Genomic DNA, 24,986 nt, shown 5'->3' on the forward strand with positions numbered 1-24,986 from the left:
ATCTACTCCACCCACAAAAATCTATCAACTCAGATGATTTCAGAACACATTTCTTTTATTAGACTTTTTTCTGGGGTAAAAGTTCACGCCGTGACGACTGAGTCATCAGTTTCTCCGACTGATACACTGCAATATCCTACATAAAGGAATTCGCATGATGCCGCACTACCGCGACCGTTAACCGTTCGTCAAATCGAACACGAAGCTCATTTTATTCTCGCCGGCCGAGTGCATAAAATTAGACTCACGTCCCACGTTATATTTAGAAAAATCTCGTCGTCCGACAAGTCCTCCACACCCCACAGAAATCGCAGATCTTTCAAAAGATCTTCCAGTGGGTTTGTGTCCATCTCCAACCTCTTCAGAGCTAGCATTGCGCATTTATAACCTGCGTACGCTCGGAGGGAATCACTAAAATCGGTCAACGAGACGCATCGCTTATGTATCGCCAAGTCCTTGTCGTCTATTATGATGAATTTGCTCCCTCGCTTAGCTAGGTTCTCCACCGCTATGGAATCGTAAATCCTCTGGTACCTGTCATCCACAGCCAGCGAGCATCGCGGATGCATGTCGCAGAAGTTGCGGAAGAAGTTGTCCAACATTTCGTTTGACCTTTTGTTCATTTCGGATACAGCCCTTCCCAAGGCTACTTCTTCGTACGAGATCTGCCTCTCGATTTTTGGGAAACTGGTACAATACATCGCGACGCACCCGGAGGGCTTCAAGACCCTGCGTGTTTCTTTCAGCGCGTCCGACATCAGCTCCATCCAATGGAACGACCGAGAAAAGCAGACCAGGTCTTGACTCGCGTCCGGGAAAGGCATTTTCTCGCCGGTCGCCACTTGAAATGATATTGATGATTTAGACACTGGTGGGTGTTTTGCCATTGCGTCTTCCGCTTTAGTAATCTGTGATAAATTTGCACATTAATTAAATGGGTGGATATTTCAGATGTTCCCTAGGTGGCTCTTTCCGGTGCCCAGTCGGTGAAAAATAGTCAAATAGGCCTTCACATCCCTACAAATGAGGACATATGTACGAGGTCTGCATGGTGGGATCTATCTTACACGCACAACCCCTTGATCCTTCTTGGTTGCTACACATTAATAAACTATGAGTATGGCCTAAGTAGCAGGACTGGCCAAAATCGAGTACAGTGGTTCGATTCTTAGTTGATTTCGCTTCGAGAAGGCTATTCGTAAACCATCACATAACAACAGTGATATTGACATGGGAAGTCAAAAATGTACCCTCTTTGCTGAAACAAGAAATATAATGCCAGTTACATGTCGTCCAGATATATTTGTATTTGTAGATCATAACTATTTCATAGCGGTTTGTACGCTGCGGGTCGATCACTTGCTCACGGTAATGTCGTTTCAGCGAATATGCGTAGCACTGTGCAACATGTTTTGGATGATGACGAGCTGAATGATGACGAGATTGCGTCAGGATTCCGACGGTGCGAAAAAAGTGCCGGAACTTGATAAAATAGCTCTCGAAAACACCGACCCTCACTACTAGACTCAATTATACTCATGATTAGGGCGACTTTTTGACAGGTCAAAAATTGACGGTCAAAATATTGTCAAAATTGTAGCGTTAGGTCAAAAAATCGTCGAAATTGTTTACAAAGTCAAAGCTTTTTGCAACCTACATTTCGTTTATATATGTTTGCAGTAAACTTATCATTTGACAGTTTTGATCTTGTAGCCTACTTCATGGGCCTACTGTTGTAGACGGCCCATTGTCTGCTTATTGTGAATCATAAACAGTCCAATGAAACAAATAGGCTGATATGGTGTTATGCTCAACGTACCGCAATATCCTGACTGATGCAAGGCGTGTCAAGAAACGCATGAAAATTGTGATAAAGACAACATTGTCAGAATGAAGCAAAACACGGTGTGTACGCAAAACTTCAGTGTTGCCAGCCAACAACTGCTGCTGTAGAACGTTCTTTCTCCATTCTTAGCAAGCTTAACTTAGTAAGGACAGTTGAGAATGTAGGAAAGTATCTTTCGTTGTACTACAACAAATTTTAATTATTTCTACTATAATGCGTGATGAACTACTGGAATTCTTCATAGGCCTAGATTTCGTTAAAATAACGTTTTATCCTGTGAAAAAAATCATTTTCTTCAAGTCAAAAAGCTTTTTCAGGCCAAACTACTTCTCAAGGACAGACAGGTTCAACCAGAAAGGAAGATAAGTAGTACAATTCTACTATTATATGTGAAAACACCTAATTTACATACACGAGTGCAAAATTTTGACAAAAGTAAGGTAAAAAAATGTAAAAATTTCCATTTTTAGCTCAAATCCAATCGCCCTACTCATTACTGATATAAGACTCGAATCGTTGTGCCCAGACCTAATCATTAGTATGGATATATTGGGTAAATTTTCACCAACTGTTATGAATGTGAAAGTTGCATGTTGTACCAAAAATTACATCGAACTTGATTTACACCCCGCGCCATGGTAAAATCAATGTAAAGTACATGTTTTCCGTTTCCAGATGGCGAATTCAATTCAAACTAATCTATACATTTCGATAAGTACGCTAATATTATGTAAGTGTTAGCCATAAATTCGATAAATTCGATACCTGAGCTTTGCTGCGATCGATGCCATTTATCCTTTTGAAGTAAGGAGCAAAAAGCAAAGTGCTTTTCCCGTCACCACACCCGACATCAACCATGCTGCCGAACATTTTCTTACCGCGAAGAACAGAGCCATTACGCGATGGGGATACAGTCTCCAAGAAATCCAGTATCCGTGCAGCTAAGCCGTTTCCCGGATTTGACGAATCAACGGTTTTTGTCGGACTGCGGTTGCCTTCCATATTCATATGCCTTTCCAAACTACTCACTAAAGTATGCCAGCAAGCTATCACGTTCATCAGCACCTCGTATACCTCCTTTCTAATCAGACACTGTCAGACCGGATGGCCTATTGCGAGCCTACCTCGGGGTCAGTGATAATTAGATTTTATTAAGCAGGACACGACCGACATAGCTTAATTAGATACAGTGAAGCAATACGGTGTTTACGATAGCGGCAAAGTTGTTAAGGCTAAATGACCCCGGGTACATTTTCCGATGTTATAGCGCCTTTGTTATACGACCAATTAGTATTGTTTAGTAGAATTGTGTATATCATTCCCTCAAAGGGTTTGGCGCGAAAGTAATATAAAGCCTCTGTATTATCTGGATCAACTCATTGTTCTTCGGTACCGGGGCAATGTTGATATCGAACAGAAAGTTGACAAACAATTTGCTCAACCAGCTGCAGCGTTTATATATTTAGGCCTATATGTACACATCAGTATGGTGATAATTGTCATTATGATATGATAAAATATTTTGTCACAACTGGTCCTTCCCTACATGTGGGTCGCATGAGATTGTGGATAAACTTGGGCGTAGGATTGATTCATATTGATCACCGTCGATTTAAAGATACTGGTAATTGATGCCGTTAGAACGAAACTAACTTTCAAGTTAACCGAAGTTGATCCACCCAGGACTTTTCGAGGGCATATCAATAAGAGGCGATTGCAATAAGTTTATGTATGACTGTATTGTTATACATAAAATGAATACACAATGACAAGAATCATCGGGACCATTGTAAGATACAGCCCAATGCTGAAAATCACTGATCTCCATGGAGCTTTCCACTCGTTCATATACGCGTACACGTACATGATCCGCAAGAGTGTGTACGAGCGTAGCAACGTCTGGTACCAAAATCTCGAAGGTCCAGTACAGATGTACAGAAATCCAACGAAAAGAAACATCGGAATGTTCTCCGTTTGGTTCGTGTGAATCCTGCAGAAGGTTGTGGATAAGTGGTAGCAGCTGATGGGCAGACCCGCTTGCCACCAGCCGATCCGCATAATAGTGGTTAATCTTTTCAAAAGTATGGTCATTGGTCGCTTACTGCAGTTTGCCTACATCTAGAATGATACTTCAATTAAACGATTCAAATTCTGATATTGATCTTCGATATGTAGGATCTTAGTGATATTTGGTATTTAGATAGATAGGCAACGACATTGTGTCTAGTTCATTGTTCTTGGTGAACCAATCAGAGGAGCCCAATTCAGAGCTGTAACCAAGTCACAGCAAGGCTTCGAGTCACAAGTCAATCTCACTTTTATAGTTTTGACTCGACTCAAGTCAATTCATTTTTAATTCACCACCGAGTCAAGTCCGATTCCAAGTCAGCGAGCAGAGGGTCAAGTCTGGGTCATGGTATTATGACTCGAGTCCGAGTCCAAGTCATTGTGTTGACTGCTCAGTGCTCAGTTTCCAGTTTCCAGTCTTGTTAAACCCACTTTTTATAACTCTTTTGGTGATATCGAATGGCTCACATTTATAATATACTAATTTTCCTCACTTTTAACCGTTTCTGGTCGCATTTTCAAGTACCAGTTACAATAGACGAAACCCCAATAGTGTGATTACTGAACTAATCTTCGAAATTACAATGTAATGTTGGTCTCGGCCGTCTGAGCCTCAAGGTATATGACTTATTGGTTCGATTCATGCGCAACAACTCGAGTCCAAGTCGAGTCAATGCACAGATTGCCTCGAGTTAAGTCGGGCCATTTCTGTAGTTTGAGAAAATGAGTCGAGTCAAGTCGAGTCATCAGACAATCGTGAATCGAGTCGGAATCGAGTCATTGAAACCCTGGAACAAATACACTTGAGGTTCTGACATCCCAGATATATATTTCCAGCAATTAGTGCAAGGCTGCCAGTTGTTAGTATCCGATATACGTACCTTCTTAATCGTTCCACTTCTTCGTCGATACGGCAGTATTCTGACCCACCATGTCTGGCAGCATCTTCGACGTTAGCAAATGCCTGATAAAAATAGGCGGCTTATGTCTCCACTTGCTAAGAATGTGGCTTCGCCTATTGTCCGTAACGATTCGTCTCAGATCTGCTAGTGTTAAGAGTATTGCACTGTTGCTGAAGATTGTTCCGATTCGCAAATAACATTATAACGTTATCTATATAAAACCATGGAATTCGATGCTAATATATCTTTGCACCATCGTGAGATAGCTATAGCCTAGTCACGGTTATGTTATAATTATAGGGTTCGATGCATTTGTTGAGAATGTTTTCTGCGGATTGCGCGCGGGAAATGTGAACTATAATTGCGAGGTTTGCAGCAGTTCGCTGTAAAAGTCGCACTAAAAATTTTGCAGGCATACTCGTATGGTACGTATGGTTGTGACTAGAGCCCGAGCGATTATTATCGGTTCGCTGGTCTACTATCGATATCACACTTTGAAAGAAATATCGGTATCGCCTATTAATGGAAGAAATATCGGCAATTAGCATGGTATTAGGGAGCTAGAGAACTGCTACTGCTGGACTGAAAATTTTGAATCATTTCATATAGCTTGACGGTGTCCAGATGTAGCCTTGCTAGTTTAATTCATGTCCAAGTCCAAGCATAACAATGACTGCCCAAATAAATTCTGTGAGAAGTTTCGGAAATTCCTTTTATGCTAGATTACCGGGGTCTAGTTCTGACTCATCCTACTTTCTGGCATAGCCGATCCTTGTATGTGCGAACAGCGCTTATTAACGTTACTGTACGGATTATCTCCATGAACACTTGAAAAACGACAACGAATTGAAAAGGTCATGCATTTTATCGTCGCCATTGCGGTGACACTGCTGTCTGAAAGAACATACGTCACGAATCATATGCTCTTAGCACGGACTTTAAGATACCTCTCGTGCAAAGATAGATGTAAACCGTATACTTCCACATCAGCATATTTGGTGCATTTTACTTACATAACAACGCGCACGATATGTTGTTCGATTCTGAGATCTGATTTAGAAAATAACAATCATACCTTCTTTCTCAACCGAGCTTGTCCAACCTTGTAGCTAATGAAAATGGTTAACATGATCAATGTCAACGAATAGAAGGCGAAGTCATAAAATAGCTCATTGTCAATATTCTCAACGTTAAACATATTTGTCGTTATGCGCTGTACCGCAAGTTCACCACCGCTCTCATCGGGTGCGATCCCACCTACGAGGGGTATAACTGAAGTGAAACATCAAATGCTGCCTAAAATAGGCAGGTGCTTTCAAGTATCGCATACGCGCTGCGGGGTCTGGTTTTCAAATACCGTAACGATCGTTTGCTTTATTCTGTGGCAAACTTAACTTCGCCATTCATGTAGAAAATATAGACGTTTCGCAATTTTCATCGTAACTATCAGTGGTTTAAAGTATAGGCACATTTTCTTCAATTACAGTCCCGTAATCATAATTTATGCACGCCGTTACATCAGTGTGGTGTCAAATTCATGATGGTGTCACGATATCACGAATCTAAGATTTTTACGACCACAGTCATCGGAGTATAAGCTACTAAAAGAAGTGAATTTGAGGGAAATAGTATATCGTATATATGAATATATCCAGTGATATCTGTTTGGAATTCCTAACAGACTTCGCAGTGATGCCGTTGTCGACGATATCAACAGATCTGGTATAGTTTGTTAAGGCGGCATAGACTATTTCGACAAAGATGAATTTCAAAAGGTGTCAATCGGCATCAAAATAAGATACCGAACTTAAGTTGTTATTTCGCGACTCTGATATGACGAAATATTTATCACCACCGAGGATTATGAAGGCAAATACTTTCCAACAAGGATGCTTTCTGTGGTAGGCTAGCTACCTTTTTGAGCTTAGGAGGTAATAAGTTACTATGTTACTACATTAGATACAGAAATATCACAAATTTGGTTGACTCGAATGACACGCGATTAAATACATTTCAGATTTGAAAACCCAAATGTCTATTTTATTGCGCTTTCCGTGAGTAGACATTGCGCTAATCACTTGCACTTGCTGACACATGGCAGCTGACTAAAATATCACCATTTCCTCCGACGAGAAGCTGCTACATGATATGCGTTTATCGGCGAAGCAGATTGTCCTATGTTGTCATCGTAATTTCGTTTTGAGTATATATTCAACCTATCCTGTGTTATATATAAAAACATGTACAGCAGTCAGGATTACTGATAATTTCCTCGAGTGTCGATTATACCTACTTGAAAATAATCCTATAGTTCAAATTCCAAGTATCGTTTTATAGACAGCGTTGTTCGAAAGTAATCAGACATGGCATAATGATGAAAATGATAGTCAGAATTACTTGAAACTATGCAATCGCTGTAGCGACTCCTCGCGAAACATGATGTCAATGCTGAAATTCACTGGCGATCCTACCAGTCATACAGAAGGAGAGAGAGAGAGAGAGAGAGAGAGAGAGAGAGAGAGAGAGAGAGAGAGAGAGAGAGAGAGAGAGAGAGAGAGAGAGAGAGAGACAGACAGACAGACAGACAGTCTTCCGGCTTTTCCCGATCGTGATCAGTAGGGCAAGCAACTTTTCTCTATTTTTCATGCCAATTTTTACTGCAACTTTGATCAAATATTGCGTGAAAATGTAAACGAGTGATTTAAAAACATGCCATAAACTATGTCTAGTATGGTTCTATTCTTTTTGATTTGCATAACAATGAGCTGTATGATGGCCTGATGGGTTAGCCGTATCTGACTGTTATCCATGACACAATGGCTTGCAAGCAAGAAGTTCGTTAAACTACCCCTGCCAAGCACGACCGTGCCCGAACAGTATATAAATAGATCGCTATATCAATTCTGTCGTTTAAATTTGAGATAGTTTCTTATTTCACGAACGCCCAGGCGAGTCCGCCGAAAATTACATTTTCACTAGGTCACCTTTTACAGGCTATTGATTTTGTTAAAGTCGCTAAGAGTGAGTTTTTCTGCAATACATTGTGTCAACTTTGCAGACCTACAGTGATTGGGGTGTGTTATTTGGATTTTTTTAGGGGGAGGGTTATCGCTACGCTGTTTGGCGGTTTGGGGGAAAATTATTCTCACGTTGCGTAATTTTCTTGCTGTGTATGGGTGAAAAATGTGATTTTTGGTGGTTTTGGCAGTCGCCAGACTGTCCGTGAAATGACAAAGTTACAATTTTGACAGCGATGCAGAAAAATCAGGTTATACAGCGGAGCCTTTCGAGTCTCCCATGCTTTAATAATTTGACAAAAATTAAAATGCAACCATGGCCTACTAAAAGGCTATGATGCAAGTTTTACTACAACTTCTGTTAAAATTAAGTGCAACTTTCTCGCGATTTTAGTGCAACAAAAGCCTGCCCTAGTGATCAGTTAAGTCCATCTCGCTGCGAATTGAAGACTCGGCATTGCTGACAACGTATTATCCGGAAAAATACATTATTCTTATTCACGGCGATGGTCGAAATGGAACTGGCACCTATAGAAATGCTATATGTTTCAATATCGACCAGACGACCCCGACATAGACATTAAGATGTTATGATATCGACTGCGAGATCGACTCCATCGCTTCAAGCGACGAAATTCCCCACGTTTGAAGTACGGTGAACGTGAGGATATACACCAGAAATAGTAGCATTTCGCTTCGATATTATGTCCTTTGGTTCGAAATTCCGCTCTTATTTTGTCAACAACACTTCGAATTAATACTTACGCAACAATAGGACTGGTTGCCGTCGTTCCTTTCGCTAGACACCGCTTTTTTACAGCGTCATCATATACACGCCAAGTATACAATCACGCATAAATAAATAAGACCACGTTACAGCGATTTAGTCGCACGCAAGGTCAGTCGAAGTTCAACACCAATAGGATAAAGCGTTATCGGCGGTCGATATGGGACTGAACAGAGACTTTGTATTACTATTGTAGAGAATAAAATTGATAATGAAATCTACCAACGTAGGCTTCTGTATACTGATTGTGTTTGAACTAGCATACTGTCAAAAGCCGCCAAACATTGTGTTTATCCTGAGCGACGACCTGGGATTCAACGATGTGGGCTACAATGGGAAAAAACACCATTCGGAAGTCAAAACGCCATACATTGACGAGCTGGCCAGTGAAGGTATCAAGCTCCACAATTATTACGTGCAACCGATCTGCACTCCGACGAGAGCGCAGATTTTAACCGGCGTGAACCCGATACGCACTGGCCTGCAAAATAGGGTGATATGGCCGACACAGCGCGAAGGATTGCCTTTACGATTTTCGCTGTTGCCGGAGAACCTTCGAGCGTGCGGTTATCAAACTCACATGGTCGGAAAATGGCATTTGGGGTTCTACAAAGAAGACTACCTTCCCAACAATAGGGGTTTTGATTCGTATTTTGGTATATTGGCGAGCTCTCAGAATTATTTTACGCACCGTCGATGCTGGAGAGGATATTGCGGCTTCGATATGTACAGTAGCGTAGACGGCGGGCCTGTGAACACGACATTCGGCGAATATTCCACCAATGTATACACGAGAAAATCGATTGAAGCGATCGCGAATCGCGATCCACAGAAACCATTTTTCCTGTATATGTCCCATCAGGCTGTTCATCTTCCTGTCCAAGTCCCGAAGAGCTACGAACGACAGTTTCCGTCGATAAAAGATAGGAAAAGAAGAAAATATGCCGGAATGGTATACGCCCTTGACGAATCCGTCCGTAATATCACGGAATATTTACGCGCTGAAAATTTACTTGATAACACAATTATTATCTTTTCGACAGACAACGGCGGAATCAACCGCGGAGGTGGAAATAACTGGCCTCTGCGAGGCGAAAAGCGAACATTATGGGAAGGTGGGATACGTTCCGTTGGTTTCATGTATGGAAAACCGCTGGGTGTCACAGGAACCAAATACAGAGGTTTACTAGACGCCTCGGATTGGTTTCCGACTTTGCTTTCTGCCGCGAACTGTCCCACAATGAACGGCACGCAAGCATTAGACGGCGTGGATCAGTGGGGCGCGATAAGGGGCATGGCGCCTCAACCACGTACGGAGATTCTGCATACAATCGCAAATGACGTGAAAGGAAAAAACAACGATACCATATTGGAAGGCTTTGATATCAGAGTTAAAGCGGCTATCCGAAGTGGGCGATGGAAATTAATCACCGGCGACCCCGGCCCCGACCATTGGGCCATGCCTCCTGAATATGAGGGCGAAAAACGCAGGTTTATTCCAGGCACGCGTGAAGAATCTTTGCTAGAACTTTACGACATACGGAGGGATAGAAGGGAAAAGGTCAACGTAGCGTCGGAACAACCCGATATCGTTACAAAACTCTTGCGCGCGCTAGCTCGCCATTCGAAATCTATGGCGACGCTGTCACGTCGGGTCTATGACGAACTTGGCGATCCAGCGTTAAATAACGGGTACTGGCAACCTTGGGTGAAATAATCCGATTATAAGCCAATTCATGATATCGTACGATCAGATGTAGGTGTGAGTAATTTGCATTTGCAAATCTATAGCTATAAGTTATTGAACAATAGAATGAAGATTATTGGTTCCGGCGTGCAACCGCGAGCAACCACGTTGCTTACCGCAAATCTACTGGATCGAATTGCCTGATCGGATTCACATACATGTATGGTACCGTAATCCATTTATACCGTTTCAGCTTTGCGTTTGAGCTTTTGAATTTTCGATAGCGTATATACTGTGTCTTCTGCGAAGATGGTATCTCCGATATACTGCTTGCTATACAATTCATGTGGTGATGATGATAGATTCAATAATAATCATCCTTATGTTGCACATATTATAATAGAATATACAATTTTCAATTCGTTTGCGACGGATATAAGCATCACGGGTTGTGCGTAACGCCACATATCTTACGCAGACTCGATATGCCGAAAAAGCATGTTGTGATATCGAAAGTCACTTCGTTGAAGGGGTATATAGCCTGACAGCGTTCAATAGTGTCCATCAAACCACTAGGTGTCGCCAGACTTTAGGTGGTAACCGCCGTTGTTACGTACGCGGATGCCGTTATCAGAAACCTGTAGGTTACTTTCTCGATTGTGTAAGGGTATTTTATATGGAAATAATGGCTACAACATATTCTACGTGGACCGTGAGCTCGCTATAAAATGAACTAAAACTTTGAAAACTTCTGGTGCTGAGCTGGTAGCCGACATTTAGTTGACAATTTCACATTCTCACCTAGTTATCAAATCGGCCTTATTTCCTTCCGTAGAGGCTTTCCGAAGTTTTAGTTCATTTTATAGCGAGCTCACGGTCCCCGTAGAATATGTTGTAGCCATTTTTTCCATATAAAATACCCTTACACAATCGGGAAAGTAACCTACAGGTTTCTGAATACGGCAACCGCATACGTAACAAAGGCGGTTTTCACCTCAAGTCTGGCGACACCTAGTGGTTTGATGGACCCTATTGAATATGTCAAAAGTTCACAAGTTAGAACTGCTCCATTTGATCGAATCTACTTAGTCTCAAGTGAGTACTCTGCTCACGAACAAAGCGATTGAGAGGCGTTTGAAAGTTTTTCTGCCAATTCGCATGCAATTAGAGCATTGCTTCCCAGCCAGTGGGTCGCCAACCACCCTCTATTTCAGGTGGGCCGCGAAGAATTTCTAAATGCTACAGTTTTCTATTCAATTAAATAGTATATTCATATTGAAATGAACCCGAATATTTTCGGCTGACACTCGTCAGGGGTAATCGTCAGCAACTAGTAGAGAATTGGAAAGAACATTGTATATCAACAATCGTATCACAAAATATGACGTCACCAGCATGAAAGAGAGAGCTTTCAATGTACTATTTTTAGGTGGTACACGAACTCCTTTTGTTGACAGAGTTTTGGTTGGTGTATTTTGATAAAAGTTGATTCCAAGGCACACAAATGGATTTGTGAGCGACCTCGCCCTACGATTCGAAATCGGTCGTTTTCTATTCAATTTGTGAAATATGCCGATTAAACGGGCAAATATCCGTTCTCCTCCTCTAAATTAAATTGTTTTCTCGCCCATAAGTGCCGTAAGCCACGTTCCGTGCTCACAATAATTCGTGTGCCAAATTTTCGTGAGAGTCATTTTGATTGGGGCGCGAAATTGGATGCTATGTTTTTGTGCATGTCTTAAGATTGGAAATCATTCATCACTTCCTTTACAAAGGCTTTGCGAACGTTGATTTGAAAATGCAATCCGCTCGATTGTAATCAGCAAACAATTTCCGGCACGCAAGCATTGCTCGGGGACTCGTTCGTATGCTCGACGTAAAAGACGAATTACGGCTTGAATACGCGGTTTCTTGTTTGTAATCACCTATTACGTGTATTCTTGTCTGCTCGATACACTCGTACTCTCCAATTGTCGCGCAATTTCACTTGCGGGCGCGTGTGATTCAGCTCGTTACTCACGCAAATGAATTATTATCTAGTGTCCCCCTCACCATCTCATCCGTGTAAGCCAGTGGTTCTCAACCTGGGGGGCACGCTCAGGAGGCTCTCAGGGGGGATGGGCGCGAGAAATTGGCAAAGTCTGTATGCATTCTGACTAAACATGTGTTTCACAACCATTCTGAGAAGACGATTTTTGAAGAAGAAACTTATTTCGTATTCAAGAAAGCTCGCCAAATTCAAACTCCAGCAGTAGCGTTCAGCGTAGTATAGGCTGATTTCAACTTCATTTGAGCAAATTTTTGATATTCTTTGAAGACATAGAGCAATTCCCACGTGTAAGTAATTCATTACTTAAAAGTTTTGGCAGTAACATAAAGCTCGGTGCGCTGGGTAGCTGTTGTTAATAGCTGACGAACGGCGCTGCCTAAGACAGACTTGGATGCAATATAGTTTGCCCGGTTTCGCCCTCAATTAGCCTATACCCTAAATCAATACAATTCAATTCATTTCCAAAACTGATCAAATTTAGCATGGCAGTACAGAGCGACGCCGTGCTCTCTGTAGTCACTACCAGCATTAGGATTAGTCTCAGTGTAACCTACCGTGAAATAAATTGATGTCTTGTTCAATGTTTTTTGCTATTTTCAAACGAGTTTGGGGAAATTTGTCACAAATGTTAAAGAATCAAGTACTGGAATGCGGATTCAAACTTGGCGTAAGACATACCATATGTATACTATTAGATCAGAGATGGGCAACCTGCGGCCGTAGAAGGGAATTTGTACGGCCGTCGACGCCCAATTCAATTAGTATGTGTTGGCGGCCGTCGACATGCAAATTGAAATTACGAATTCGTTCCCAAATTTTTGAAAGATGTTGATTAATCTTGAAATTTTCTTCGCTCTCCGCGCAATTCAACATAACTTCATTTTTCGATTTTAATATAGCAGCGCCCGCTTCAATCTGATGCGGAATCGGAATCGGGCGCTCCTCACGAAAGAAATTTGTTTATGGTACATTTGGGCGATTTCATTATATTTCCACTATTTCCACTACCGATACAATCGACAATCCTGGTGGGGGTCAAGAGATAACAGCATGCAACAAAGTGACTAATGACAATTGGCCCACCCGAAGATGCATTATCATTTATAACTTGCCCTCAATTTTTGAAAGCACTCCCTCCATGAGCCCTACCGGTGAATCTGATCACATGGGCTGAGAAAGGATAAATAGTTGAAAGTATGTGATACTGCTACTATTAATTACGGAATTCATTCGTGAATCTGAAAATATTTCGCGTTCGGCGCGACAATATGCAATCCAAGCAACTATCCATAACATTGACACTCGCGATTTCGGTGCGTACAATTGCCGTTGTGAAAAGTAGAATAGTCCGGGGTTCACCGGGAATGGATACAGACTGGACAGAATAACATAGGTATTTTGCGTCCAGTTAGTTCCTTACGGCTATGCCATGGAATGCGGCCTTGGGCTACATAAGTAATCGAAATACGGACGTGATTAGCAAAAAGGTTGCCTACCTCTGTACTAGATGATGTGCTCTTTTTGACATGACGATAAGTGCAGGGGGTTCAGGGGGGCGCATGTGCAAAAAGTTGAGAACCGCTGGTGTAAGCGGTGCTATATAAAAGCCTGGAACTGGGCCATGCTACAAGTCGGCATCTACGGAATGGAAATAAATAATATTGGCCGGATTTAAATGACCATAGTATAGTCGACAAACACCATTAATAACACAAACAACAAGAAAAACAATAACAACAATAACAACAACAACAACAACAACAACGAATGACTGTACATCGAATGACGTTCTCATCCGTTCCGCCATATCGCATCGTGGGTCTCACAATGGAGCAGTGCATTAAAAGTTGGCCGTGAACTGAAAAAGGTAGGGTAGCACTGCATTGGAGGAAGTATCGCACATGTCTTAACTGGAAATCTGCGCGGTGGTATGAGTTTTAGGCCATTGTAACGCTATATCAATTCATGACGTCCACCGCAGCTCAGTGGTTACTACAGGGTGACGTCATCCGCGGACAAGTTCAGTCACATCAATTGCAGACAATCGGTAGAAGCCTCTATATCTCTCTCTGCGCCATTATATGAATTCTAAAAAATGGCATGCCGTGCGAATTTGCCGTCGAATACGATAACGAATTACGCATGAATAATCTGTATTTTAGCAATTGGTATCACGCTGTTGCGTTTCGATCGAACAATGCCACGACACTCTCCAAGGTGAAGTCTCGCATTTCTACACTGGTATCTGAAAAGGAACAGCGGAAGTGACACTGATTTTCTATATATTCGGTGTAAGGTTTTCGTTTTGCATGAAAAATATATTTAAAGGTTTTGTTCTATTAATACTTTGTTGATGGACAGTTCATTCTGTACACCAGTGATCTTTATATTTTCTATTGTCCTTTGCTCGTCAAATCTTTTTATTTTACAAGATTGAATATTTGAAATGGATAATCAGCAAAACTAAATATGTACATCAGTAAGGAAATGTATTTGCTCCACATTACGTACTGCCGGTCGCAACTCCACGATTCATACAACACTGTCGGTTTCCGAAATCGATCGCAATTTTCACACTGCCGCGAGCGTCTAATTGTTAGCGAATAGTGAGTGCGGCAGATTCAGTTGTGCCTCACCTGACTATTATTTCGCTGCGCTGTCATTGTACGTAATAAAGTCGAATTTCAAATTCCTTGGCAAATTTGAGGGGGTTCTGCTCTGAGATTGCTAATATTCGGATTATCGGAATCAATGCGACAATAGCATTTGATTGATACAAGTTATTATAAATTCTGAGCTGTTCGTGATGAGTTGCATTATCACAGGTGAGACACGGACTCGTCTGTGCCTCTCCTCTCCATTCGCGCCGTATTTTTTAACAATATACATGAAAATTGGTGATTTCGGATAAAAATGTTCAAATTTAGTTATTCATGAACATCGACCGCTAGCGGGAACTAGAAACAATCAATCCGGATTGACGCTAACTTCAACAGGCGTCGTCACCTGTCACCCATGATCAAATGCCCAAAGTGCATGAGCGGACGTCCTATAACAGCCTTCGGGTTAACGCTGCGAAATCCAAATTATTTGTCGTGAACTCCTGCGATATCCTAACCGTTGACATCGCTGGCCAACCAATTTCCAACGCTAAAAATGCCAAATACCTTGGCGTTTTACTGGATTCGGACACATCTTGGAAGAGTCACATACAATCACTCAAACCACAACTATCGAAGGTATATGGTCTGTTTCGCCGCCTTAGCTACAATCTGCCAGTTAGGGTTCAACACTCTATTCCTATCAAAGTTACAATGCAGAATTCTTTGTTGCGGTGTTGCCTGCCGGGTTCAAGAATGCAGGCTAATATCCGCCAATCCTAATAAATATACCAGAGATGAGCATGGATTAGGATTAGGTTTTGAAAAAACAGGATTTGTGAAATTTTTTCGGATTTGGATTGGATTTGGATTAGACATTTCTTTCAGAACGGATTAGGATTTGGATTGGATTTACCTATTTTCTGGGAGATTGAAATGTCGTGAGGCGAATCACGACAAACTTTATTCAGATCAGTTATTAATGTAATTATGGTTACTTAGTTATCTTGAATCAAGTGAATCGTTGGTTGTGAAAGAAAATTTTCGAATCCCTTCATTGCATAAATTAGTATTTTTTCTGAATTTCCAGTTGGAATCGGATTAGGATTGGACATGGACTAGAATCTGAAAAAGTTATGGATTAGGATTTGGATTTGGATTTGAAGGTTCGGATTTGGATTGGATTGGGACATAAAAATTTCAAATACGCTCATCTCTGAAATATACACATCGTTGCGTATACATACATTTGTACAATATCGGCATGCATCTGAATGTAGTCAGGGGGTTGAAGAGCTCGAACGTGGCTACCCAGATTTAATATTTTCGAACAGCACAGTGGCAATCTGATATTGTTGCGTTAAAAAAAACTTGTCTATTTTCCCTCAAGCATTGTAGGCTGCTATTGTATACTATTGTACTACACACTTAATCATTATATCCTTGTGCAAATCTCCGTGTTCACACTAACCGGAGCCTTTCAGAGGTTCGCACCATCCCTACTTATCAGCATATAGCCTTATTTCATTGACAAATAGATAGAGCCTAACGGTGGTGGCGAGACTCATCAATAGCTTACAATAAATACGATATCGACAGAATTGTAAATAGCTTGAGGATGATCTGGTGAAGCACAAAGATTTTTTCATGCTTGAATAAATTTTGTGAAAGTTAATCGCGTGTGAAGTCATTATATGCAAATTTTAGTGATGTTTTTTATTTATTTTTGATCCTTTCCTAGTACGCATGGACCTAGCTCAAACGTATCGTATCAAGCTCGATTAGAAAATCAATTGAAAGGCCGAACACTATTCTAATTCAGCACTGCTTCGCGGGCCGCATGTAAAACCCCCTGGACTAATGTGAATAGCAATTGGATTGCCGGAATCTACACAATTTCGACGAAAAATAACACGCAGTGGCACAACTCATCCACATCCAGTCAACCAGACAGCAACTAAAATACAACGAGAAATGCTTGCGCACAATGGATGTTATCCTAATCAACAAGGCGGTAATGTCGGATTTATAATCTTTGTATTTATGTCACGATCAAAGGTCTCAAGGCAATCTGAGAATGGATCGTATCATACTTCGACATTATAACGTAGGTATTGCGATCATAATCAGGGAAAACGGTAACGCAATATGGTTGTATAAAAATATTATGCATCCATATACTTCCCTGAATGATGTGACATATAGAGTTGTTATCTTACACTCCTTTGTGATGAAAATATATTTGTACCCATCGAGTATGAAACGTAATATTTTATGATCAGCAACTTAAGGTTGCATCATACCTGAGCGATTGAGCATCCCGTAATTCCTGAAATGACGATATTTAAAAACTTAATTTACTATTATTCAGAAAGATTACGCCGTGAGCCCAGTAATATTTGACCAAATTTGTTTCCATTTTGAAGAATAGTGAAATCAATTTTTGGCAACTTCCGTGTTCGGGCGTTGTTCCTTTGTCAACCAGATGATTGAGATTAACGGAAAGCTTGTGATGACACGGATATTACACAATAGATTTCCGTACGCATATGAAGTCATTACATAATGTGTACGTTCATATCATCGCACGGATTCTTGCATGCTTTCACTATTTCAATTTCATTTACCGTAAACTATACTTGGTATAGTGTTATTACTACATATTTCAGAAAATGAAAAAAAGAGTCACGCCTATCACCGTTAGCTCTTGTGCTCCATGTCATTAATCACTTTTCCTGTGTTAGCAATGCAAATAAAGCGTTTACAGCGTGCTATAGATAAATACCAATTACATCCAAATATTTCTATATATTCCTTGAGTGCTTGTAACATGGTGAACGTATTCACTCAACTCATGTCTCCTTATATTACCAAGCGTTATTTCTAGAGTAATTTTAAACGCAAAAATTTCAAAATCATTTGGTCGCCGCTATACTCACTTAATCACACAGTATACTGAAGATTCCCGAGAAAATATGACGGGAATCCTAATATTATTATTTTATCCTTTATTCACAGTAAAACTGGTAAATACACACATAATCCGGGGAGCAACCTGCCCCCAAAGGAAAATGGCGAGATTGGAGTAAATTTTTAAAATTTCAGTAATACATTCAAATTGATATTCCTATGCAATACATGGCGAAGTCAGATTACAGAATTGCAGCAGATGAAGAATTGGCAAGGGTTACAGAGCAGAGGTAGAGATGATTGAGGATGACGAATCGAAATTACAGAAATTATGCTGTGATTCACAAGTGTAATTTTAGTCCAGGGGTTATTATTATTGATTCTGCAATCATTGTATGAAGTCGTCATTAGATTACATATGGAAAGAAATTCCTGGCAAAGACGTTTACACTCTTATAACCGTATGATCATGATCACGCATTTGATGCACGATGTATATACCGTCATAGTGTTTGAATTGAGTACCGATCACGCTCAATGTTACATTCCAATTTGACCGTACAATGTCCATTTCCTAAGTCGATTTTCGGTGATAATATAGTTCCAAATATGAACTCGATGGAAGAAGCGGGTTGTGTGATGCTTGGCAGACATTCGCGTGGCGGAAGCATATCCAGTTAGCTGCTGTGACATCACTAATTTTATTAGCAGAATAGGTATATTGAACAAACGATTCAGAGTATAATTTCGCTTGTAAGTCATCGTCGAGAGCGAACTAAACACAGAAGTAATCAAAGTAGGCCTATACAATAAAGCTAAGCCAGACTGAGAAGAAGTATAATGACGTAGAATACCATCCTAGTTCAAATACATGTTGTCATTTGCGAAACGGAAAAAACTACTCAAAGAAAAAGTTGATTCTTCCGGTTTTGAATATTTCTAAAATAAGTAAGTAGTTGTGAATAAGAGGACCAAATACGCTTTCATGAACTGCCACAACCCAAGAAATCGACATACGCGGACAGCACAGAGAATTGGCTTCGTGTTGTATTGTATATGCCGTACAAATGTTCACAACCACAAAAATTCCACCGCATCATGTGATTTAAAGTCTTGCTATACAACAGGGATTCGTCTCCTTTTTACCCGCCCCTTTTCAGAAAATTTCATGATATGACAGTGAGCTTTCAAACTCTCAAAAGGTCATTAGGTGCGCGGTCTTTGGTACTTGGGCTGTTTGCAAGACGCGGATCGGATGACGAGGTGCGGCCCATACTGGTAAACATGTGTTTATGTTTATGCAGAATGATGAAAGGTGAATAAGGTTAGTGACAACGGTATATGTTTCCTGAGGATCATCACTTGAACTGAATGTCCAACACATCTTCATTTAGTTTAGAGCCTTTCTTATTTTATATTTCACGCTTGTAGTTTTCGCTGTATTCGAAACTCGTCGCCTTTATATCGTCATAATACTTCTACGTATATATAGGGGAGGAGGAATAACCTTACTTACATGTGGCAGAAAAAATCGTTGAATCTGTACTATAGTTGGTACACAATGTAAGATATTTTTAACATCTTGCAGTTATCTGCCGGTGTAACCAAATATTAAGCTTTCGAGTATGAGTCTCATAATTGACCAAAGGTCTCGAGGCAATTTGATGCGGGATTTCATGACAGCGGAACGTAGCGAACTTCGAACTTATAGGCCATCATTGTGATGATAATAGTTATAGTAATCGGTAACTTGGTATATGATGGTGAGAAAATGTTGCTGCATCCTGCAACAATAACCCGAGTATACTTCCGTAAATGTGACAAGTATAATACAACTCTGTATGGCGTAAACGTATTTGCCATCGCACCGAATATTTTGTGATTAGCATGTCTTCCCGCCAAGTTTCACACAGATACCACATCCTGTAATTCCTGAAATCATAATGTTTAAAAAGGTAATTTACTATTATACAGACAAATTAGAGAGATAACGACGTGAGTCCGATATTAAGCGACAAAATTCCTTAAAAAGCTTGGAATTCTTATTTTGTCGATTGGCGCGTAAATAATATTTTGTCAGCTTGAGATTCACGTCGATTAAATGCTTGATATGCGGCCCGCACACTGTAACTAATGAAAATGACACGAAAATGACATCGTGAGTCCTACAATCAGTTGTTATAGCCCAGGGGCGGACAACTTGTCCGGTCGGCGGGCCGGATTTGGGAAAATGAAGCACTTGGCGGGCCGGATTACAGAATTTATACATTAATCGCGTATTTGTCCACATACAAGGAATAAATCGTATTTAATGTAAACTTTAAGTTGAAAGCATAGAGACCAAAAACAGTATTTAATGAATTTATTACCAGTAGCTGTTGAAGTCAATCAGACATCTGTGGTTGGTCGGAGTTGTCAACAAGACACCTTGGCTGCATGTCATGTAGAAACATTTAGTGAACATCAGTTATATTGGAACGCAGCCTTGTCTCGTTAATGTTCATGGTAGAAAATATATGCACGAGTGCACCCTAACAGAGCAAGTATAGTATCATGTCCATCTTTGTCAGGTTGGCAAACTTGGATTCATTCCATGACGCATGTAAATTCTTTCGGAATAGAATTTCACTTTCAGGATAGAAACTCTCTGCGGGCAGGTCTAACTCCCTTCGCGAGCCGGATCCGGCCCGCGGGCCGTACGTTGCCCGTCTCTGTTATAGCCTATATGACGTGTACATCACCATTACGGATTCTCCTATACGTTTCATAGTGATATAGGCGACGAGTGTTAGAAATCCACACAAGGTAATTAAAAATATCAGTATCTTCCTAAAGTGGCTATATCGTCTTAAATACAGCTATAGCTCCCGTAACAATTTCAAAGACACGGCCATACATGACAAATATTTTGACATGACATAATCATTAATCCTTCCATTTTCGCATTTATTTGGTCGCAATTACTGTACACTTCAAGACTCTCTGCAAAGCATCCAATCTCATCAATCATTACATTCAACTATTGAACGAGAGGGTAATTCCGTCATTCGCGCAGAAAGTTAACGATCAATCTCTGGGCAATGTATGAAACAATTAATGATTTTCAGAGATACATCCGATCACGGATGCCGGCACACGCGGTACACCGTTATAGTGTTGAAATTGAGTACAAATTAAGGCACTGAAAATAGTCTATTCCGATTTGCCAGTATCCTGTCCATTTCCCAAGACGATTTCCGGTGTCAAAACAGTTCTAAATATGCAGGGAGCAAGTTGTCCAGTCCAATGGTCTTTGGTCTACTCATAGAAGATAAAAATTGTCAGCGTTGGTACGCTAGTAGAAGTAGAAGTCATAGATCTCTACTTAATTTCAAGTAGAAGTAACCAAATTACAAAATGTAACTAGTTTTGACTAAAGACTGTTGAAGTAGATGTGGAAGTAGTCTAATAAGCAACAGCTTGAGCAAATATAGTGCAAGTAGCCATGCAAAACGCAATTGAGTACTCCGAAAATATAGAAGTGATTCGTCATTGACCCGTGACCACCTCTGGATCCACTAGTAAACATTAATGTCCAGATGCTATCATCACTTTACCAATCATTGGCGGAATACGCAAAGTTTACCATGTACAATGTACATTGCCAAATCAATACCGACACATTTAAGATCACAGAGAACGACTTCGACCGCAGCAGGCTTCTGTATTGTCGCGTCTGGGTATCAATTTTCCATATCTTTCATTGCAGTAAAGTATGACCGTATGGGAGAAAGTCAGTCTCGGTACCAATCGGCGATTCGCCATCGCAGAAAGTACCAATATCGGGACAGAAGTGATTATCTTTCAATCTTGTAAAAGTTGGGCTTAAATCATATGATAGCTTATGTGTGTACATTGCATATACTGGCCTCTCTGAAAATAATGGAATACAGATTAACAGTCATAAGGTAGATCGATGATTACTTTTACGTGCATATGATGGTATTCAATCCCCGATCCATTCCGTCGCTTCAAGCAATAAAATTACGCACGCTAGGAATCCGAAGATATACGACGAAAAACTTGTTCTATGGATAAGTTAAGGCCGCCAATGAGGATGGCTTACGGTTTGAAACTTCACATTTGTTTTGTCAAAAGTTTAATTTCGTATTAACATTTTCGCTACAGAAAGGCTCCTTGCCGTTGGCGTTCAGCGAGACAGTGTTTTTGAGATAAAAACTTCTTTTCATCATCATCACATGCACGTTTACAACCATATAAATAAATACGGCGCCTAATCCTCGACCCCATTACAGCGATTCAGTCGCACGCAAGGGTTTATTAATCGCATTTATACGTGAATTAAAGAATATGTGTAGGCAACGTTCAATATGTTATGGAACAGAGACTTTGCATGTTGTTGTAGTTAGTTCAATTGATAATGAGAGTTATCAACGCAGTGTTTTTAGTGTTATTGTTTTTCCATAGCATATACGTCGACATATATTACTATACAACTATATATAAATAAGGCCACATTGCAATGATGCCGCACGCAAGGTCAACCGGAGTTCAACATCGATAGGATAAAACGTTATCGGCGGTCGATATGCGACTGAACAGAGACTTTGTATACTATTGTAGAGCATAAACTTTAGAATGAGATCTACTAGCATAGGCCTCCTTCTGCTGGTTTTGTCTGAATTCACCTTCTGCCAGAAGCCGCCTAACATTGTATTTATCCTGACCGATGACATGGGATTCAACGACGTGGGTTTCAACGGTAGAAATCACCATTCTGGAGTCAAGACGCCTTATATTGACAAGCTGGCGAGAGATGGAATCAAACTTCACAATTATTACGTGCAACCGATCTGCACTCCGACGAGAGCGCAGATTTTAACCGGCGTGAACCCGATTCACTATGGCTTGCAAAATATAGTGATATGGCCCATACAACGCAAAGGATTGCCGTTGCGATTGTCGCTGTTGCCGGAGAACCTTCGAGCTTGCGGTTACCAAACTCACATGGTCGGAAAATGGCATCTGGGATTTTACAGGGAAGAATACCTACCCAACAATAGGGGTTTTGATTCGTATTTTGGAATGCTGGCTAGTCATCAGGATTATTTCTCTCACCGCCGGTGTTGGAAAGGACATTGCGGTATCGATATGTACAGCAGCAAAAGTGGCGGACCGGTGAACACGACCTTCGGCGAGTACTCGACGCATGTTTACACGAGAAAATCGATCGAAGCAATCGCTAACCGCGATCCAGAAAAGCCATTCTTTCTATACCTGTCTCATCAAGCCGTCCACATTCCTGTCTCTGTCCCGAGGAGCTATGAACGACGATTTTCGTCAATAAAAAACGCCAAGAGAAGAAGATATGCAGGAATGGTGTATGCGCTTGACGAGTCCGTGCGTAACATCACGGAGTATTTACGCGCTCAAGACCTACTAGATAACACAATTATCATTTTTTCAACTGATAACGGCGGAATCAATCGCGGGGGCGGCAATAACTGGCCTCTGCGAGGCGAAAAAAGAACATTATGGGAGGGTGGGATACGGTCACTTGGTTTCATGTATGGAAAACCATTAGGCGTCACTAGAACAAACTACAAAGGTCTACTAGATGCCTCGGATTGGTTTCCAACTTTGCTTTCCGCCGCGAACTGTCCGGTAATGAACGGTACCCAGCATCTAGATGGCGTGGATCAATGGGACGCGATCAGGGGCATGGCGCATCGGCCACGCAATGTGATCTTGCATACAATTGGAAGAGACAGGGGATCTAAGAATAATCGATTTTTATTAGAAGGTTTCGATATCAGAGTCAAAGCAGCTATCCGAGTTGGACGGTGGAAATTAATCACGGGGAATCCCGGGCCGGACCATTGGGCCATGCCTCCAGAATATGAAGGGGAAAAAAGCAAGTTTATCCCGGGCACTCGTGGAAAAGCTTTGCTACAACTTTTCGACATAGGTAGGGATAGAAGGGAAGAGTTCAACGTGGCGTCGGAGCACCCCACAATAGTTTCTAGACTTCTGCGCGCATTGGCTCGCCATTCGACGACAAGAGTTGCGCACTCACGTAGCAGATACGACAAACTTGGAGATCCCAAGTTAAACGGTGGCTACTGGCAACCCTGGGTGAATAATATCTCGCGATCCGATGCACATCGGTAACGTGCATTTACATGTCAGCAATTGACGAAGGCGCGCATATGTTAGTTCAATCCGTAGGTTGTCTTTCGACTTGCTGGCCATGACCTCAACCTTGCGTTATCGCAACACTTCATATCGGTCGGGTCGAAATTACAAATATATTTATCATTGCACGTTTCATTCTTGTATCTGAAATTATGATTTTCGAAGGAATACTGTTTTTACTATGAATATTTACGTCAGTGATTATGCTTGTACCGCACGGTACAGGTAGTGATGATGGCAGAGTCATTAGTGGACTGTCCACTGGACTGTCCACTGGACATATATCAGTTTTGATGAACACACTGAAGTGGTGATCTACGCACGATAAGCTATCTACCAGGGGTGGGCAGACCTTCTTCATGCGCCAGCCGCATATCAAAAATCTTAGCTTCAAATAAGCAACAACACAAAAATTCAAAAAACACGCATTTAATACGTCACGAGGAAATTCAGGCTATCGAATGAAGTTGAATATTGTGTAGTGATACGGTGCGTCTCCATATGGGCTGCAAGGTGTTATAAATCAGGCTGCTATGACGTCAAAACAGTGCAGTGAAGCTCCTTCAATTGCTTTTAAGCACCCAAGGAAGATTTCAGCTCGATAATCCTATTACTTCGTAAATCTGTCGTCTTCGTTTGGTAACTGGTGGCAAAGTTTTGGAGTTTGGTTACGTAATTACGTTTCAAGTTACTGTTCTATTTTACTGTTCATACTTACTTTTCTTGCAATTATCGCTGGATGACATTTTCTTAGCCAAACTCTACAGCAGTGCCTTTCAACCTTTTTGAGCTCCATTCGCACGTTTTTTGTAAAATAAATTTCATTCGCACAAACTAATCGAAAATTGTTATGCATAATAAAGAGGATGAGATAGGCATACTTAACAAAATTTTGTTCAGATGTGCAACAAATTGACTACTATGC

At 41.0% G+C, this 24,986-nt stretch overlaps 2 protein-coding genes and 2 pseudogenes across 2 annotated transcripts; 2 read left to right on the plus strand and 2 right to left on the minus strand.

The window, feature by feature from the left end:
- Positions 1-34: 34 nt before the first annotated feature.
- Positions 35-2,905, minus strand: LOC145447355 (uncharacterized). Its single transcript, XM_080325773.1, has 2 exons — positions 2,612-2,905; positions 35-908 (listed from the first exon to the last, which is right to left on the minus strand). Exons 1-2 carry the CDS (start codon positions 2,903-2,905, stop codon positions 207-209), a joined length of 996 nt encoding a protein of 331 aa, XP_080181899.1. The 3' UTR covers positions 35-206.
- A 72-nt stretch (positions 2,906-2,977) lies between these two features.
- Positions 2,978-7,147, minus strand: LOC145447358 (prostaglandin E synthase-like). Its single transcript, XM_080325775.1, has 3 exons — positions 5,891-7,147; positions 4,795-4,877; positions 2,978-3,836 (listed from the first exon to the last, which is right to left on the minus strand). Exons 1-3 carry the CDS (start codon positions 6,011-6,013, stop codon positions 3,590-3,592), a joined length of 453 nt encoding a protein of 150 aa, XP_080181901.1. The 5' UTR covers positions 6,014-7,147; the 3' UTR covers positions 2,978-3,589.
- An 884-nt stretch (positions 7,148-8,031) lies between these two features.
- On the plus strand, positions 8,032-10,837 carry LOC145447353 (arylsulfatase B pseudogene; annotated as a pseudogene).
- An 11,528-nt stretch (positions 10,838-22,365) lies between these two features.
- LOC145446398 (arylsulfatase J pseudogene) lies at positions 22,366-24,247 on the plus strand (annotated as a pseudogene).
- The last annotated feature ends 739 nt before the right edge of the window (positions 24,248-24,986 follow it).

Source organism: Botryllus schlosseri, chromosome 9 (assembly GCF_051294905.1).
Source record: "Botryllus schlosseri isolate E-star chromosome 9, Bs_hap1, whole genome shotgun sequence".
In the NCBI taxonomy this organism is placed as follows: domain Eukaryota; kingdom Metazoa; phylum Chordata; class Ascidiacea; order Stolidobranchia; family Styelidae; genus Botryllus; species Botryllus schlosseri.